Source organism: Pteropus alecto, unplaced genomic scaffold, assembly GCF_000325575.1.
Source record: "Pteropus alecto unplaced genomic scaffold, ASM32557v1 scaffold226, whole genome shotgun sequence".
NCBI classification, from domain to species: Eukaryota; Metazoa; Chordata; class Mammalia; order Chiroptera; family Pteropodidae; genus Pteropus; species Pteropus alecto.
This window is the reverse complement of record NW_006440132.1, coordinates 458,432-476,545: the sequence shown is the minus strand read 5'-3', so window position 1 is coordinate 476,545 and position 18,114 is coordinate 458,432. Positions and strand designations below refer to the sequence as shown.

The following is an 18,114-nucleotide window of genomic DNA, read 5'->3' as shown; positions in this document are numbered from 1 at the left end:
CTTTCCTACGGCATGTTCTTATCATCTTACATTTATGTATTATTTTACAGTTTACGGAGCACATTTGCAGGTATGATATAATTAAATCCAAATCATTGTTGACAGCCAGGGATATTACCCCAGACTGAAATGAGATTTTTTTTTTTCACCTCTCAAATATACCTGAGCTTCTTGCTAGTGATTCTATTTCAAGGTATCGGTGTGCCAGGCTAGGATAGCTCCTTCCAGTTCCTCGTCTCTCTCCAACCTTTAAATCTCTTTCTTATTACCTAGAAGAGATGTTTCTGTCTCATAGTGCAAGTCTAAATGTGTAAGTACACAAGCTTTCCGCTTGCGACTGTCCGTAGGAAATAAAGCTGAATGATCTTGACTAGAATTAGCTTAGCGATTCCTGTCTGTGCAGTAGAATGTTCCCCACAAGAGCTATCTGCGAAGGCTGCACCCTCCCCAGGGTGGTTAATCTCAAGAATCTCAGTCCGCCCTCCACAATTAGGGCACCTCGCAGCCTGGCTCCCTGGCTGCTGCCACACAGTCCCCTCAGACGTGGCCCCCGTCTCTCCAGGCAGGGGGCTGGTGTCTCGAGGACTGCGTTATGGGACTTCGGACCTGGGCATTTCCCATGAGCTGGCATTCGGCTCTGTGGAAAAGTGACCGGGAGCCCGATGGGCTGGTCTGGGTCCCAGCGCTGCCGCTGAGGAGCTGTCTAGTCTTTAGCAAGTCGTCGCACTTCTCAAGGTTCCCATTTCTTCATCTGTGGCGTGGGAGGAGTACGATCTGCCTCGAGTGGCTTTTACAAGGCGCCGCCCAGAAAAAGCCCAACGCGGTGCTTCAGAAAGAGCAGAGACACCCCCGCCACCCCTCGCTTTGAGTTTGCGTCCTCCCCTCGCCGTGCCTGGCGTGCTGTCTTCACGTTGGTTTCATTTCCTTCTTTGATTGCAGACGGCCGATCGCTCGATCGTCTCCACACTAGACTGTCGCAAGGCCAGGGAACCTTCGTCCTCATCTCCAGCTCTCACAGAGCAGGCTCTCGACAGCCGGTGGGAGAAACGAGCGGCCGACTGGGGTCACGCGGAGGAAACGCCACGCAGGCCGGTCAGGGGACCTGGGCCCCTGGGCGGTCTCTGCCCCTGTAGGCGGCGTGGCTTTGGGCCGGTCACCTCCCCTCTCCTGGCCACACTTCCTCCTTCTGTAAAATGAGCGGCAGGCTGGGCGATTTCTCGGGATTCCGGAAGCACGGGAAATGATGGTGGCTTCCGAATGTTTTAAAAATGGCAATAACTAAAATCACACACCGCATTTATTGAGGACGCTCTGCCCGTCCGGATGCACGCAGGGCATTTCATCTCGCGGCCACCCCGAGGGGCCCGGCCACTCGCCCGATGCCACGCTTCGCTCGCTCAAGGTCGCACCGCTGGAGGGTGGTGGTCCTGGGGTGGCCATCATTGCTGCACGTGGCCTCTCCCCCGCACCAGGCGGAACCTCCTCAAGGCCCACGCTTTGGGGGAGAAAGAGAGCTGGGGAAGGGAAATCGCGTACACACAGTCATCGTATTTGAGCGTTACAGCAACAAGTCGCTATCACCTTTGTTCTTGGCCAGATGGAAAAAATTAATAAGGGTCAGGAGTGAACCATAAATAGACCTTGCAGAAAAATCATTACCCCCAGAAGCCTACAGCACCTAAATAACAAATATAATCAAAGACGAAGGCAGCGGGCCCAGAGGTCCCATTCCAGTCCCATCTGGTGTCACCCGACTCCACCACGGCACGGACCCAAGTTCCTGAGTTACGGTCTGAGAGGACAGGCTACAGGACTGGTCCCTGCTTCCTGCAACTCCTCCATGCTATTTTAGACATTTCTTGCGGGATTAATGGCTCTGACGGGACCTTCCGAGGCTCAACACACATTCCTCAGCAGGCGATCAGAATCTCTGGCTCGGAAAGCACCTCAGAGACAACACCATCCAGCCCCTACCGCATTGTAACCACACTCAGAATAATAAGAATTAAGGAGTCGTTGGCGCGTGGCACGTGCCTGGTTTGTATCAGGCGCCGTGGCGAGCTCTTGACGGGCACCTCTCGCTTAATCCTCCAGACAAAATCTGGGTGGTAATCATTTAGGTCCCCCGCTCCCGTTTCACGCTTTGGTTGTTCGCCTGTGTTTAATGACACAGTGCAACTTCGCTTCTGTCTGGGGTTCTGCTTGGTAGTTGGGCACTGCAAGTTTCGGGGGTGCAGGGAGGTAAAGACGTTCACCCAGAGCCCCACGCACTGGGGGGGGTGGTGGGGGTTCGGGCGCTGGCTCTGTGAGTCCGCCCTCCCTGCATCCGGTTTCCTAGGAGAGGCAGGGAAGAAGCCACAAGTCACAAGTCAGCAGGACGCTTGGCTTCCAGCACTGTCCGTCTGGCTTCCCGTAGTTTCCCTGTGAGATTCTGAGCCGCGCGCGGTTGCCCTCCCTGACATTGCCGACTGGCCATCTAGCCCCGACGTGGCCATCTCTAGTGAAGGATGCTCATCACCTCCCCAGGAGGCCCCTTCTCACTGTGGGCTCTTTGCCTCCGAGCTGACACGTGCGAAGCATCCGCACTGGCCCCACTCTCCCGCAGAACAAACCTAACGCTTCTTCCCCACGATGGCATGGCCCTAGAGGATTAGCGAGGCAGCAGCCAGGATGATTGGATCCTGGGAACATTTGCTGACCACCTATCAGGAGGATGCAGGGATGTGCAAGCCCCCACCTGCTGGAGGGGAGGGGACCTGCGGGAGGGGAGCGAGGGCCATGGAACTGGCGAGTGGAGAGTGTTAGAACACGAAGGAAGAAGCAGAGAAGTGCCCGGGAGTGGCAGGGAAGCTTCCGGGGCGCCTAAGGGAGGAAAGGGAGAGAGTCTGGAGTCAGTGCCTGGTGCGCCCAGCTCGTCAGTTTCTTCCCTTGCCCTGAATTGTGCCCCTCAGCCGTCAAACGCACCCAGGGTCTTGCGCTGTTTAAAAAGCTGCCTCGGCAAGCTCAGTCGCCACCATTTGTCCCGGCGCTCTGCTCAGCCCAACTTCTCAAAGAGATGCTGGCGCACACCCTGTCCCCACAGCCTCCCGTCCTGCTGCTCAGGGTGGACATTGCTACCTCTCCGCCGAACTGCTTGTGCCAGAAGACTGGTCACCGCCCATTCCCTTCTACCTCTCTCTCTGCAGCATCCATCGATGGGAAGCCTCCTTCCTTGGAAGGCCCTCTCCCGGCTCCTCTGACACCCCACGCTCCTGCTTTTCTGTGTATCCTTTTGATCACTCCTGGCTCAGGCTCTCCTGTCCTCTGCTGGCTTTTCTCCACTTTACTTGGCCTGGGGTCCTGCAGGGTTCTCTGCCTAGGCCCAGCTTCTCTTCTCTCTCTTCCTGTCATTCATCCCCTAGGCTTTAAATATCTTCCATGAATCAACGGGGTCGATCCTTATCTCCACGCCAACCTGCTTTTTTGCCACTGGGCTATCTCATTAGCATCTGAAAGAGTCCGTTAGCCATGGATCTCGGAGAACTTCCCTTACCAACTGTGCTTTTCTGTAAGTCCCACCCATTTCAATAGATAATATTTCCGCCCACCTCATTGCTGGAGCCAGAAGTCTGTTGACGCTCCTCTCCCACAGCCCCTCCCTCCCCCGATGTCCCACGTACTTTATCCGCCTGCTCTCCACTGCCGCCATCATCGCCCCACCCAGCACCCTCGGCCTGAGAGACCAGCACAGACCTGAACTCCTGCACAGCCTCCTCTGGTCTCCCCACTGCTGCCGCTGCCCCCTTCCAACCCAGCATCCGGAAGGACCTTTTAGAAGCATGAATCGAGCCACAGTTTCCCCTGCTTTAAGCTCCCAGCAACATTCAGGACACAATCCACATTCCTTAACCTGCTCTGAGCACTCTGCAGGCTCTAGCCCCCACCTGCTCTGTAGCCCTCCCCCGACACACATTCCGGTGCGCCCCTTTTTTCCTGTGTGCCACCCCCCTGCTCTCTTTCATCTCCTAGAAGCCTCTGCACACTTTCCCAGCTCAGGTTTCTTGTCACTGGCCGTTCCCTCTGCTGGAACAGCCTTCTCCTTGGTCTTCACCTGGTTTCCACTTAGATCTCAGCTCCAAGGTCACTTACTGACAGGTCTCCCTGACCCAACTTTAGGTCTTCTCTGCTATTTTCCTTAAAACTTTTATTTCATAGGACTCACCACAACATTTATTTTTGTGTTTCTGTGTTGAATGTCTGTCTGTCTCTGCTACTAGACTGGGAGGGGCGTGAGGCCTGGGCGTCCTATTGGTCACTGCGTATGCCCATCACTACTAGTATCTGACATGTGGTAGGTGCTCACTGAACAATTAGTTGACTAACTGAATGAAATCTACAGACGTTGTACATGGCACACGGTAGGTGTTTGGTAAATGTCATTTTCCCTCTCCCTTCCCCTGCTTGGGTCATTGATGGATTTTGGGAGCATGCCTTCAGCATCCACGTAGTGTAGAAAGAACCCAGTCTTATAACACACATACCTAAGTTCAAATCCAGGATCTGACTCTTACAAGCTGCTAGATGACCTTGGCTCATTCACTTCACTCTGGGCTTTAAATATTTTTCGTATTTAAATATCTTCCATATATTCAGCTCTTACCTACCAGGTTGGCCAGCTCTTACAACAGGAGAACATAGATATAAGAGGCCCCGCCTGGTGTCTAGCATAAGGAAGATGCCCTGTAAACATGACCTTCTTTATTGTCTTCAGGTCATTGGAAGGGCCAGGCCTGGCATATAAACAGTCTGCTGCCCTGGAGGGCAAAGGCTCAGAATCTTCATCCACTGTAGCTGTTCTTTGTTTCCTAAATAGACAGCCTGGGGGCAGTTAGGCTACCCTAACTTGTGCCAAAGGCAGGTGCTTTCCTGTTCCCCAATCTTTCCCTCCAGTTCACTGGCTGGGCCTTCTGGAATTTTCAGAAGACCAGAGTCAGGAGCCTTGGGGGTGGGGCGGGGGGTGCCCACTGCCAAGAAGACCAAGGCCTGTCCTCAAGGAGAGACCAGTTTGAGGAGCTTTGAGGAACTCTGAGGAACCGGCCTGTCACTTGGAAGGGAGATGAGAGGACCGATCAGTGTCGAAAATAAGACAGAGAAGTGCATTTCAACTTGACTCACATTAAGAATGTCACTTTAGAGTACAAAGGAGAAAGAAAAGAAATGCTCTTTTATGCGGGAGTTTATTTTTGTCACTTTGTCAGCGAGAAATTGCAGCCCTCAGGGCATTGGAACTGCACAGAATCACCCAAAACATTAACATGCAAATTGCCTTCTTTAGAGAAGGTAATTTTATTAGTGCAGGAAAATGTTTCGTTCACTGTACTCAGGCTCAGCAGCAGTGCTGTCTGGGAGCCAGTTGGGGCCACTGGGAACGCAGAATCAGGGAGCGTTCTGAACTTGATTAGGATTCTATTACCTCCTCTGCTTGGGATCATGCATGGAACACACTAGAGTGTCACAGCTGGTTACCATGGGCACATGGAGTGTAGAGGGCAAGTGACTTGTTCAAGATCACACAGCATCAACGGCAGAAGAAGAGGTAGAGCTAAGGTGGCGTGTCCTGTGTCTCAGTTAACCAGGTGAGCGACAGGGAACCATTGAGGGTCCCGGATGTAGCCACTCTGAGAAAAAGGAGCTTAATGAGATTCCATCTATCCATCTATTTGCTCATTCACTCGCTCGCTCGCTCGCTCAATAAAGCTTTCACTGTGCTAGGCCCTGGGCCCCAGACATGAGTCAGGTACGAGCATTGAGGAGCTCAGCATCCACTGGGGGCAGGTGAGGAGGGGATACAGATTTATGCAAACTCTTACGATCCGACAAGATAAGACCTACTGCAGGGTTGTGCCAAGAAGCAAAGAGCACAGAAGAGAGCAGGACCGACTCTCGGGAAGGCAGAGAGGGGCCTGGAAGCTTCACGAAGGAGGTCTCACATGTGGGCACTGTCCAGGAGGTCAAGATAGAGAAAAGCATTGTAGGCAGGGAGATACGCATGAGCAGAGGCACGAAAGAGCATGCCGGCCTGGCCCAGAGTAGCCCTGTGGCTGCTGCACAGGGTGTGTAGGAGGGGAGTGGGGTGGAGACCGGGGCTGGGGTTGCGAAGGATGGAGAAGAGGCTGGCCAGGCCAATCTCAAAGGCTGAGGAGCTCGGCTTTTATCCTGCAGGTGACAAGTAGACCCTGTCGGATCTGTTTAGAACAGAACCACTTTCCCCTGAGACTTCAGGAGGGAAGGGGTGTCCCAGGCCCTGGAGTGCCAAAATGACAGAAGGTTGTATGAGGCTGCGCTTACATAAGGCTTCCTCCTCCCTTCACAGACGTGATCAGTGGGGAAGTGTGGGCAGAGACACCCACCTGCTACCAAGAAGAAAGCACCTCAGTCATGTAAGGTCTCCTTGAACAGTTCAGGTGTGCTCCTTTTCCCAAGAGGCTGCTTGCTATCCTGCGCCATGAGCTGGTTGGCAGCTGTATCACGTGACCGTGGTGGGGCACAGGGAACTGCGCCCACAGCTTTGGGAGCTGTCTTTTAGAGAAGCGAAGGGAAAATGTGTCGATTTCAAGTACACGTGGAGCTGCTGTGGAGATCCTGAGGAGGGTGTTCTCTACCTCAGGGTTTCTCACCTGCAATACCTTTAATATTTGAGGCCAGATCGTTCTTTGTTGTGGGGGTCTGCACTATACATTAAAAGATGTTTTGCAGCATCCTTGGCCTCTATTTACTAGATCCCATCCTGCCCCAGTTGTGACAACCAAAAATGTCTCCAGATATGGCCAAATGTCCCTGAGGGCAGGGGTGGGTCAAAAGCACCCCCCCACCCCAACCCTTTGAGAATCACTGGTCTATCTAGACCTCAGGGAATACATGGAGGTCAAGGACACCTGACCAATGGGAGTCTCCCAAGTCTAGTGGGATGAAGACTCCTCAAGGACAAAATTTGTTAGAGTGGATAAAAAAACAAAACACAACTATACGTTGTTTATAAGAAACCTGCTTTAAACACAGGCATAGATTAAAAAGTAAAGAGATGGAGAAAGACAGATCATGCTAACATGAACCAAAAGAAAGTTGGAGTCGCAATCTTACTTGTAGAGGAAGCAGACTGCAGAACAAGGAAAATGATCAGGGATAAAGGTGGGTATTACATAGTGATAAAGGGGTCCGTCCTCTAAGACATCGTAGCAACCCTTGTAACGTGGATATAGCTAACAACAGAGTGTCCCAAACTGATAGAACTGCAAGGAAAAATAGATAAATTCACTATTGCAGCTGGAGATTTCAACACAGCTCTATCAGTAATTGACAGATGCAGCAGGCAGAAAACTGGTAAGGATATGGTTGAACTGAACAGCACCATCAATCAACTGGATCTATTTGACATGTATAAAATATGTCATCCAATAAGGGCAGAACACATATTCTTCTCAGTCCACATGGAACATTCACAGGACAGACTACATTCTGGGCCATAAAACACACCTTAAGAAATCTAAAAGAAGAAAAATATACGAAGTATGCTCTCCAACCACGATGGAATTAAACCAGTGATCAATAACAAAAAGGTAGTTGGAGATTAAATAGCACACGTCTAAACAACACGTGGGTGAAAAAATAAATCTCAAGAGAAATTGAAAAATATTTTGAACTAAATAAATACAAAAATGGAACTTACTGAATTCTGCGGGGTGCAGCGAAAGCAGTGTTTACAGGGAAACTTACAGCATTAAATGCATATATTAGACAAGATGTAATATCTAAAATCAATCATCGAAGATTCTACCTTAGGAAGCTAATAAAAGAAGAGTAAGTTAAATCTAAAGGAAGCAAAAGAAAAGAAATAATAAAAATTAGAGTATGGATCAATGAAATTAAAACTGGAAATCAATAGAAAAAATTAATTAAACCAAAGGTGGTTCTTTGAAAAGATCAATGAAATTCATAAACCTCTAGCCAGGCTAACCGAGAAACAAAGAGAGAAAATTACTTGACTACTAATTAGTAATTAAAAATTACTAATATCAGAAATGAAAGAAAGATCTTCACTACTGATCACATGGACGTGAAAAGGATAATAAAGGAATTTTATGAATAACTATACCCACAAATTTGGTAACTTAGATAAAATGGACCAACTTCTTGAAAGACATAATTTACTAAAACTCACACAGGGAGAAACAGAATTTGAATAAGCTTATAACTATCGAAGAACTTGAATTAATAACCTTTCAAAAAAGCAAGCACTAGGCCCTGATGGTTTCACTGACAAATTCTACCAAACATTTAAGAAACAATACCAATTTTCTACAATCTCTTCCAGAATATAGAAGCAGAGGGAACACGTCCTGACTCATATCACGAGGCCAGCATTACCTTACCAAGGCCAGACAATGGCATTCCTAGAAAGGAAGACTACAGACCAATATCTCTGGTAAACATGGATGCAAAAAAAGCGTTAACAAAATGCTAACAAATCAAATCCAACAACGTGTAAAAAGAATTATACATCGTGACCAGTAGGATTTGTTCTAGGTATGCAAGACTGCTTCAGTGTTCAAAAGTCAAATAATGTAAGCTTTCACAACAGGCTAAAGAAGAAAAATCATATGATCACATCGATAGATACGGGAGAAGCATGTGACAAAACCCAACACCCATTTATGAGATATATATATATATATATATATATAAAAACACAACCTATCACACCCATTTATGAGATATATATATATATATATATATATAAAAACAACCAACCTATCAAACAACAACAATAAAATGTCTCAGCAAACCAGGACTAGAGGGGAACTTTCTCCGCTTGGTAAAGAATATCCACAACACAGCACTCACCCATCAGAGCGATATTGACAATAGCAAGTGTTGATAAGGACGGGGAACAACAGGAGCCCTTATTCATTGCTGGTGGGAATGTGAAATGGTGAGTCCACTTTGAAAGACAATTTGGCAATTTCTTAAGCTAAACATGGTTTTAACATACAATCCGGAAATCGTGTTTCTAGGTATGTGTTCACTTGTGTTGAAAACTTATCTTCACCAAAACCCTGCAAACTAATGTTTACAGTAGCTTTATTCACAATTGCCCCAAATCAAAAACAACCAAGATGTCCTTCAGCAGATGAATGCATTCACAAACTGTGGCACATCCATCCAATGGATTGTTATTTAGAGATACCAAACTCAGCTCTGCCTGATCCTTAGAGAAGCCTCCTCACTGAGTTGGGCTCGTGGGCCTGTGGACCTTTTGAGATTGGCATGGTCCTTCCACCCTCACGAGCTCGTGACTGCTGTCACTTCCTGAGGCAGCAGAGGACAGAGCTCAGGACCTGTTTTTTGCTCTGAGCCGCCTCCGCTGCCCGCTTTACTGTTCTGAGCTTTCGCGTCCTCCTTCCTAAATGAAGTCCTGGGAATAAGACCGTGCTCACGGGCAGTTTCCCAGTGGACTGGGAAACTGTTTTGTGATCTGTAAACTACACACAAATAGCAGGAACGACGATGGTGGTTAAAACAAACAAGAAGAGCTCCCGTGTGAGCCAGGCATGTGCTCCCTTACTAAATCCTTACAGCAAGGCACGGTGGATGTCATCGGTCCCGTGTTAAAGGAAACTGTGGCTCTAGGAGCTGAAGTGCCCCCTGGGGTTTCCCAGAGGGAGGGGCAGGGCATTGAACCCAGCCCGTCTGACTCAGTTGCTCAGGCTTTTCCCACAACGCTCCGTGCTGCTGCTGTTTCTGTAAGATCTGGGAATGGTAAGCGACAAGTACGAGAAAAGCGGAAGGCTGCATAAAAAATCATTCTGCTGTTTTCCTTTTGTCTTTTTTGGAGGGAGGATGGGGCCAGACAATGGGTGGAGATCCTGTTCCCTTCACCTTGAGGTGCCAGAGAGGATGACAAAGAACAGGCACTCGCCTGACAAAGGGGCTGTGGGTGTGAACACACATCTGCTGGCGGCCCTCACCAAGGGGAAATGTAATTGCAGAAAGCGCAGCCTGCACGGGAGCAGGCCCCGAAGATAGGTGTCTGTGAGAGAGAGAAAGAAGCTGGCGTTTCTGTTGGCTCGCTTGCTTTTATTAAAAATAATTCCGATGCCTACTATTTTCTAAGTGTGTAGGGCACATGTCCAGAGAGGCCCATCTGACTCTGAGATGATTTCAAGGCTGAAGAATGTCGCTTGTGCCAGACACGTCGTGCGAGGCGCCGTGTGCAACCTGCCTAGTTATCTGCGGCCCCCATGTTTCAGAGAGAGGAAGCCGTTCATGTATATGTATTAAGTGAGGCTGTGCTAAACATTCCAAGTAAAAATACTTTTAATTATTTCAGTACCTTGTTAACCAAATACATTTCAGTGGGGCCCATTCCAGCTGATGAAAGTATAGGAGGCAGGCGATTTGTATAAGTTGACAAAGGAAATTTGGGAAGAGACAGTAATAAGACTTGGACACCCACAAGATCAGCCGATTGTCAAGGTCTGACCCTTCCTCCATGAGAGCTGTGTTTGCAACGCACCTACTGTGTGCCAGGCACAGTGCCAAGCTTCATTAGCGTGGAACTGCTCTGCTTCACGGATGTGAGTCCAGCTTCAGGCACAGATGCCACGCTCTCATTTAATTAGTGCTGTGATCAGCGCTGTCGAGGAGCAGGGCCGGATGCTGTTGAAGCCCATAAAAAGGATGGCCTGAGGCTCCTTGAGGACAGGTCCTGGGCAGCGTGTGCAAGGAGAGTGGGTTTCCGGCAGAGGCGGATGCCCGCAGGGGAGGACCTCCACGATGGCCAGCTGCTTGACTGGAGCCAGAGCATGTGGGGCTAGTGAAGGGCAGGGTGGACGTGAGTGGGAAGGGGTCCAGTCTGTGAGGCTGGGCTCACGCAGGCGCTCTCCCCTGAGTCGGAGCTGTGAGACCAGAGACTGAGGACAGCTGATGGCTGGCTCTGGGTTGAAAGGTGATGCCGAGGGAGGGCTGGAGGTCAGCACAGACATCCTAGGCCAGGCAGCGAGCACCCACCAGTGTGCGAGCAGACACACAAAGGAAGGGCGAAAGCCGGGCATCAGAGGCCGCGACAGAGCAAATGCGGAGATACACTGGTCCTGTGTCCAGGCCTGCAGCCCTGAGGCCTCAGTGCTCCACTTCCTGCTGCCTTCAGCCTTCCCCGGCCTCGCAGTGCCCACCCATCCCCATTTTCCTTGAGCTGGACCGATGAGATTCTGTTTGCAGCCCAACAATATGGTGTAAGACAAAGGGGCAGCCAGGCAACGGGCTGTTTGCAGCAACGGTCCAGGCCGAGGTGGGCGAGGGCCGTGCTGGAGGGAAGGAGAGGAGAGCCTGGAGCTCTGTCAGGCACCGAGGGGAAGTCTGTGGCCACCTATCCCATCCCTCTCACAGGCTGGGAGCATCTCAAGGCCGTCACGTCTTCCTGTAGGTTCCCAGCACCTGCAGAGCACCTGGCATGAGTCGGTGTCCAGAAAGTATTTCCTGCGAGAGGGGTGCAGGAGGAGCAATGTGATTACAACAGCAGCAGCCCCCACTTCCTGAGCATTTCCTGCGGCAGACCCTGCTCTGAGCGCTTTCTGTGCTTTGTCTCACTTCATGCATATCAATGATTTTATGAAGTGGCACCATCATCACTTCTACTTTGCCGAGGATGAACACGAGGCTCTGAGGAAGTTATGTAACTCGCAGAGGCTATATAGCTAGCGAGTTATCGAGCCCAGATTCGAAGGCGGGTCTGGCTGTTCCCCGAGCCCGGGGCTCTGGTGATATTGCTAGTCGAGCCAAGGCCGTCCCGGGAAGGAGGGCACGCACGTAGCTCAGGCCTTCTTCAAGCGGTGGAAGAAATATTCCTTATTTTTGTCGAAGAGTCAGTCTGTAGCATATATTGGACATTAAACTACGCCATTCCTAGATTTCCCTCTGCAAGCCGGGGGTGTGTGCCTGTGTGCCGTGCACGCATCTGTGTGTGCTATGCCCGTGCTCGCATGGGTGGGTAGGTGGGTGGGGGGAACTTTCTGATCCATTTTTACTTGCTTTGCAGTCACATTTCCCTTGGTTATCGGAAGGGACCTTTACCTTATATCTTAAAACAGCAAAACATCTGGCTGCAAAGTGAACAACGCTGTTAGCGGTCAGCAGCCCCCAGATGTCGGTCCACGTGCTAGATGGACAGGATGCCCCGGGGCTGGACCCAAACGTTCCCTTTGCAAGTGAAATAGTTGTCTCTGGTAGATGACACCACCGATCCTGCCTTTCCTTGCCCAGTCTCGATGCTGGCCCCGTCTCTCCTCACATGGAAGTGAAGCTCTGCTCTGGGAAGAGTTGAGAGCGGAGGCTCCGTGACGAGGAGTGGCCTGAGAGCGCGATTTACGTGAAGTGACGGCATCTTCGCGGACACACTTGTTTCTTCATTTTGAGTCTGGGCAACGGGAGGGGCTACTACATCCCAGTTCTGCTGATAACGCCCTCATTTGGGTTTCTGTCTTCTGCTAGAAATTCTAAAGTTGTAAATTGGAATCTTTAATTTTTTGTAAACGACGATGACACTGGCCTGCTTGAGGGTGTGAGGGTGCGTGTTACTAGATTCCATCCAGCTCCCGAATAGTCATTGACATTCTCACGGAGAGGAAGACAAGCCTGTTCAGAGACGATGAGCACAGGAGGCAGATGAGGGCGGGGAGAGGCGAGGCATGGGCTGGTGTCTGGAAGAGCCACATTGTTAGATGTGAATTATTGTCAAGTCCAAGCTCTTGTTTTGGGGGGTGAGTTTGTGGATGCTCATTTCATTTTAAAAATAACTAATTCGAAAAGCCAACTAAATAAAAGCAGGCTATGCATGGACCAGGATGGAAGTGTCTCATGGACCAAGGATTATAATTAATCCAATCCTATGTCCCTGGTCCAATAAAAGACAAATCCATAGAAAACAAGCCTGTTTAAAAGGATGGCCTGAGATTTGGATTTTATAACGTGCATGCTTTTTCTTACTAGTTCCACCCCCCCGACTCCACCCACCCACACTATTCTCTTTAAACACCGTTTTTCTTCTTCATTTCAAGAGCTGGCTCATAAAGGTCTTGAACATCGGGAATCTGGTTAACTCCCTTAGTGGGGACCAAAGTCTTGATGGAGCGGAAGGAAGGGCTGGGCTGGCTTCTAGAAGGGGACAAGGCATGAGCGCTTAGGTGCAGCTGGTGCCGGGCGTTTGGTGTTGGGCGTTGATCTCACCCAGATAGGCTGGCATTTTATGCCCACAGGAAGGCGAGGAAAGGGAGACCCCGTCAAGGGTCTTGCCGCAGCTCTAAGGCGTGGTTCTCAAACCGGAACTCCCTGCTTGTGCGGTGTGGGCGTGCCTTGTTTTGGCATCCGTCTGCACATCAAACATTCACCAGGCACTGAGCGAGAGCCCCTTGCATGCTCTGGGCCATGTGCTACATCCTCATGGACACAGAACACATGAGCGCCTCTTCTGGGTCACACACCATGCTAACTGCTGTGTATGTGTTCTCTCTCTTAACCCTCGCAGCCTCTCTCCTCTGCGGCTTCCCACATCTGAGCTCTGGCCAGACCCCGTCACAGTTGTCGATTGTCCTTTCCATTTGTACAGCTGGAGACACTGGGTATAATGGAAAGGCGATGGGCTTTGGAGGCAGACTGCTCTTGGTTCAAATCCCAGGGTGCCCACCGGCATACTTGCCACATCTATTTAAATTCACCCCTTTAAAATTCTCATCTGCCAAATGGGATTAACCACCCTTATCTCACAGCGCTGTGTGAGAATTAAATGAGATCACTCATATAACAAGCATTTTGATTTCTGTCACATAGTAAATGTTCAATAAATGGTCTCTATTATTTTTTTCCTGGAGTGTAGCATCTATAAATAACTTGTCTTTATATTCTCATAGGGCCCAATACCTGGTAACATGTTCATCCCATTTCTTGAATGAACGAAAGAACGAATGAGCGTGTGTGAGAATGAGGACACATGCCCCACTCTCCTGACTTCTTTCTCGGACCCACAGCAGCTCCAGGACAGGCAAAGCTGCCCGCCTTGGTCACTGCACCACCCCTCTGGCCAGAACTTAATTGAGAAGTCCAGGGCTCAGCACCATGGAGTGAAGAAGGACCCTCTGGTCCTCCCGCTGACACTTCCCAAAGGAAGAACCACCAGTCAACCACGAACGTCTTCTTTTGCCAGCCAGTGACTTCCTGAATGGTCCCAGGAATGTGGCTGGCTTCACAAACTCCTCCTTCGGAATCAGGGCACTGGACTGGCCTTCTTAGGAGGCGAGGACTGGGCTCTGGCTGGCACCAGCTGTGAGGTGCCACTGACCCTTGAGACCACGGGTATAGATGGGCTTCTCACTCCTGGCTTTACTGTCCAGCCTATACCACCTCTACCCCTGGACTCTGTCATTTCTTTTCAGGAGAGACAGAAACAGGGGTATAAGCTCCCAGGGTGAAAGAAGGGGGAACAGGCGGGTGGGCGGGGCACCACCTCCCATTCCAGCTCCTTCCTCCACAGGTCCTGTGCTCTGCAAGTTGACTTTTCCCCTTCCTGTCTCACAAGCCCCTCCCTCTTCCCAGTCACTCAAATGACGGAGCACTGCTTGGTGTGGCCCTGGATTAGGGACTGTGTCCTGGGCCAGGAGGCAGGAGGCTTGAGTTCAAATCTGACCCCTGCTACTCACTGGCTATGGGATTTTAGACAAGTCCCTTTTGCTCTTGGAACCTCAGGATCCTCATCTGTAAAATGGGATACGATCACCCACCTTGAAGGTCTGGGGTGAGAATGAGCAGAGATGGTGATCTGAAAATTGTGGTTATTACTGTTATCGCTCTACACACCCTGGGGCCGAGGTGGGGTGAAAGGCCCGGAAGGTCCCAGCCCGGGATTCGCTTGTCCGTATGCGCCAAAGAGTATTTTTCTCTTCTCCTTAGCTTGGTCAGCAGACCCCAGAAATCTGGCAGACCCCGGAAAGCCTCGCTGAGCCTGCACTGTGGATAGCCCCAGTGGATTCCGCTTACAGGGAGCAATGGAAGAGGCAAACAAAACAGGGAAAACTGCTCGGAATTAACAATGGGCCAGATGGCAACGCTAGTTCGAAGCAATAAAACATGATAAATAGCTTCCTGCTGCTACTCCTGATCAATTTCAATATTTAATAATTCCACTGCCACCCCCACCCCCTCATCTGGCCCCCTCCACAGGATCCTGCGATGACTGCCCGCATTCGACTCACAGAGCAAACACTTCTTCGCTTTCTGAAGGCGTCAGCAAAAAGCGAGCTGCTCGACTGTCACAGGAGCGCGCTCGGCCCTCGAGACGGTAATTAATCTGCCTCCCTCTCCTGAAGACGCGCCATCTCGGCCTCTCCTGGTTGCCAGGGAAGGCTGTGAGGGAGCACTCACTGCGGAGATGAGGCAGGAGCCCTCACCTCGTCGATTCGACAACTGTTGGTATCCTCGAGTTCGGCTTTTGCATTCAAGGAAGGCTGGGAGCTGGTGGTCATCTTACTCCAGGACCAATTAGTAGGACAAAGCGACCGAGAAAGGGACGGGGGCAGCGTGGTGTTAGAGCCTTACCCCCTCGGCCGTGCCTCTGTGCCTCAGTTTCCTTCTCTGTGCAATGGAGATAATGATGCCTGCCTCTGGGAGGATTCTAGCGGTGCTACGCATGGGATGGGCCCGGCGGAGGGCTTGGCACACAGGAAACCGCCCCAAACGGGCAGCCAGGAAGCATCATTATCGACCGTGAAGCCAATCTGCGAATGAAGCCTGAGCTCTGTGCCTGCAGGACGGGCCTGCTGGCCCCTGTGGGCAGGAGGCTGTAGCCCAGGGCGGACCTGGCAGAGAGCACCTCGTTGTCAGATGGACCCACCGCAGGGTGCCCCCCAAGTGGCACTCACTAATAAGATTAACTGTCTTGCATTGCCGGCGAGGGCTCTAAAGGCTTTTACCTCACTGACACAGGAGACCTCCGGCTGGCACCACCGCAGGGTGCCCCCCAAGTGGCACTCACTAATGAGATTAACTGCCTTGCATTGCCGGCGAGGGCTCCAAAGGCTTTCATCCCCACTGACACAGGAGACCTCCGGCTGGCGCCCTGGAGAGCAGGCACTGCTGGCACCATTTACAGAGGAGGAAATGGAGATCAGGGGGTGAAATGGCTTTTTGAGTTTACACCACAGGAAATGGCATAGTCAGTTCTAATCTGGATCTCTCTAGCCCCGGTTTCATGTCCTCTCCACTGAATCCCAGGAGAAAGCTTTCCCCAGGGGCCCCCTCTTCTGTGTGTTCCTTTTGCAGGGAGGCAGCAGAGGCGAGGGGAGCCTGGGTGCCAGGTGACCTGAGCTGCCAGGTGACCTGAGTGCAATTCTACTCGTCCGTGAAATGAGGCTGGTAATACCTTCCGCACGGGCCCACGGGGACGTTTAATGAGGGAACATGCACGATCGTACTTCGTAACTTTGTGAGAAGCGGTACCAATGTCAGGTATGGTTACTATGACTTTGTAGGAAAACACCCTCTATGAGGCAAAAGATCGGAAACATATCCACCCAAGGGGAGGATCCTGCCAACCGAAGGCTTCACGCCGCATAACGTAGAGCATCGAGAGCCAAGTCTTTGGTGCGGCGTTCAAGGCCTCGACAGCTCCTGCACCTCCGTCTCTGTGCCTTGGCCCTTCCAGTCGTGCGCCGGCCCGTCTAAGCCACTCGAGGTTTCCTGAACCTTCCACAAGCACCGATGCCCAGATCAGGCAGCACCCGCGCTGGAGGGGTCTGTCCCACCCCATTCGCCGGCTGATGCCCCTCATCTTTCTCCAGGCCAGCTTCCTCTAGCCCGTCGTCCTCAGGCCTCATGTGACTAGAAGCTCTTCTCTGGGTTCCCTGATGGCCTCTCCGCGCTTCCTCCATCCTAGCATGCATCACACTATGCTAGCGTGTTCTCATCTGCCTCCCGCTCTACAGTGAGTTCCCTCAGGGCGAGAACCAAACACTGTTCACACCAGTCTGCCCAGGGCCTGGCCTGGCATCTGCTCAGTGTGTGCTGTGGGGCGAACGGATGAACGGACAACGGGGTACCCCCAGTGCCAATGGAATCAGAGCCCTAAGCGAAGACAAGGGATTCTCATGGGGAATTTCAAATTGGGGTGGGCACAGCCTTGAAGCAGGTAGTGTCCCTGAACTCAAATTCAGCTCAATCTCTTGAGCTGATAGAATAACCTCCCCCCTTCCCCCGCCTCGACCCTGAACAAGAAGGAACGGAGAGTGCCCTGCCCGTCTCTGTCTGGACTCCCCAGGCCATACTGGAGGCCAGTCACCAGGTACCTGATTCCCGCTGGTCCAGGGTCATGGAGTTCCACCTCCTTGTGATGTCAATGTAGAGGATGTCGACGGCGGCCATGGACAAGCTGCTGCTGCTCAGCTTACAGTTCCTGCCGGGAACGGGAAGGGACGCGTTACTGATGGACTGAACCCGTCCTGCTCAGTCTCGCCTCTGTGGCTCTGCCTGGGCCGTGCTCCCTGCCTGGCGGGCCTGCCCCTCGCCATAGCTGGCACTAACAACAAAGGGCGTATGGCAGGGAACGGTGGGACAGAGGGCTGAAAACGAAGGTCGAGGTTAGATTAGGCGAGTTCCTATAACTTGGTTAACTAGGGTTCTAATGGGCTGAAAAGAGCAAAAACTTCATGATGGCAAGTTATTTTTTGTTTGGTAAGAAAATTTTTATTGAAACATACATTTAAAAATTTCCTATACATTTTTCTTTTGGATATTTTTTCAGATTTTTATTTTGATCCATCTCACATTTATAGCAAAGTTCCAAGGGCAGTAAAAAGAACGTTTTTCTGACATTGAGTATTTTATATTAGTTTCAGGTGTATAGCACAGTGGTTAGATATTTATGTAATTTACGAAATGATCGCCCCGATTAGTCTAGTAGTCACCTGGCACTATACGTAGTTATTACCACATCGTTGACTATATTCCCTATGCTGTCCTTCACATCCCCATGATGGCGAGTTTTAAGCTGAACCCGGCTCTGCCACTTAGACCTGCGTGGTCCTGGTTAAACTA

The 18,114-nt window shown here is 50.9% G+C and overlaps 1 protein-coding gene across 1 annotated transcript in view; it reads right to left on the bottom strand.

The window, feature by feature from the left end:
* The window catches only part of TTLL11 (tubulin tyrosine ligase like 11), a 204,669-nt gene that overhangs the window by 10,430 nt on the left and 176,125 nt on the right, over positions 1–18,114 (bottom strand). Inside the window, 1 exon segment of the mRNA XM_006917063.2 lies at positions 17,367–17,473. Coding sequence (XP_006917125.1) covers positions 17,367–17,473 — 107 coding nt within the window.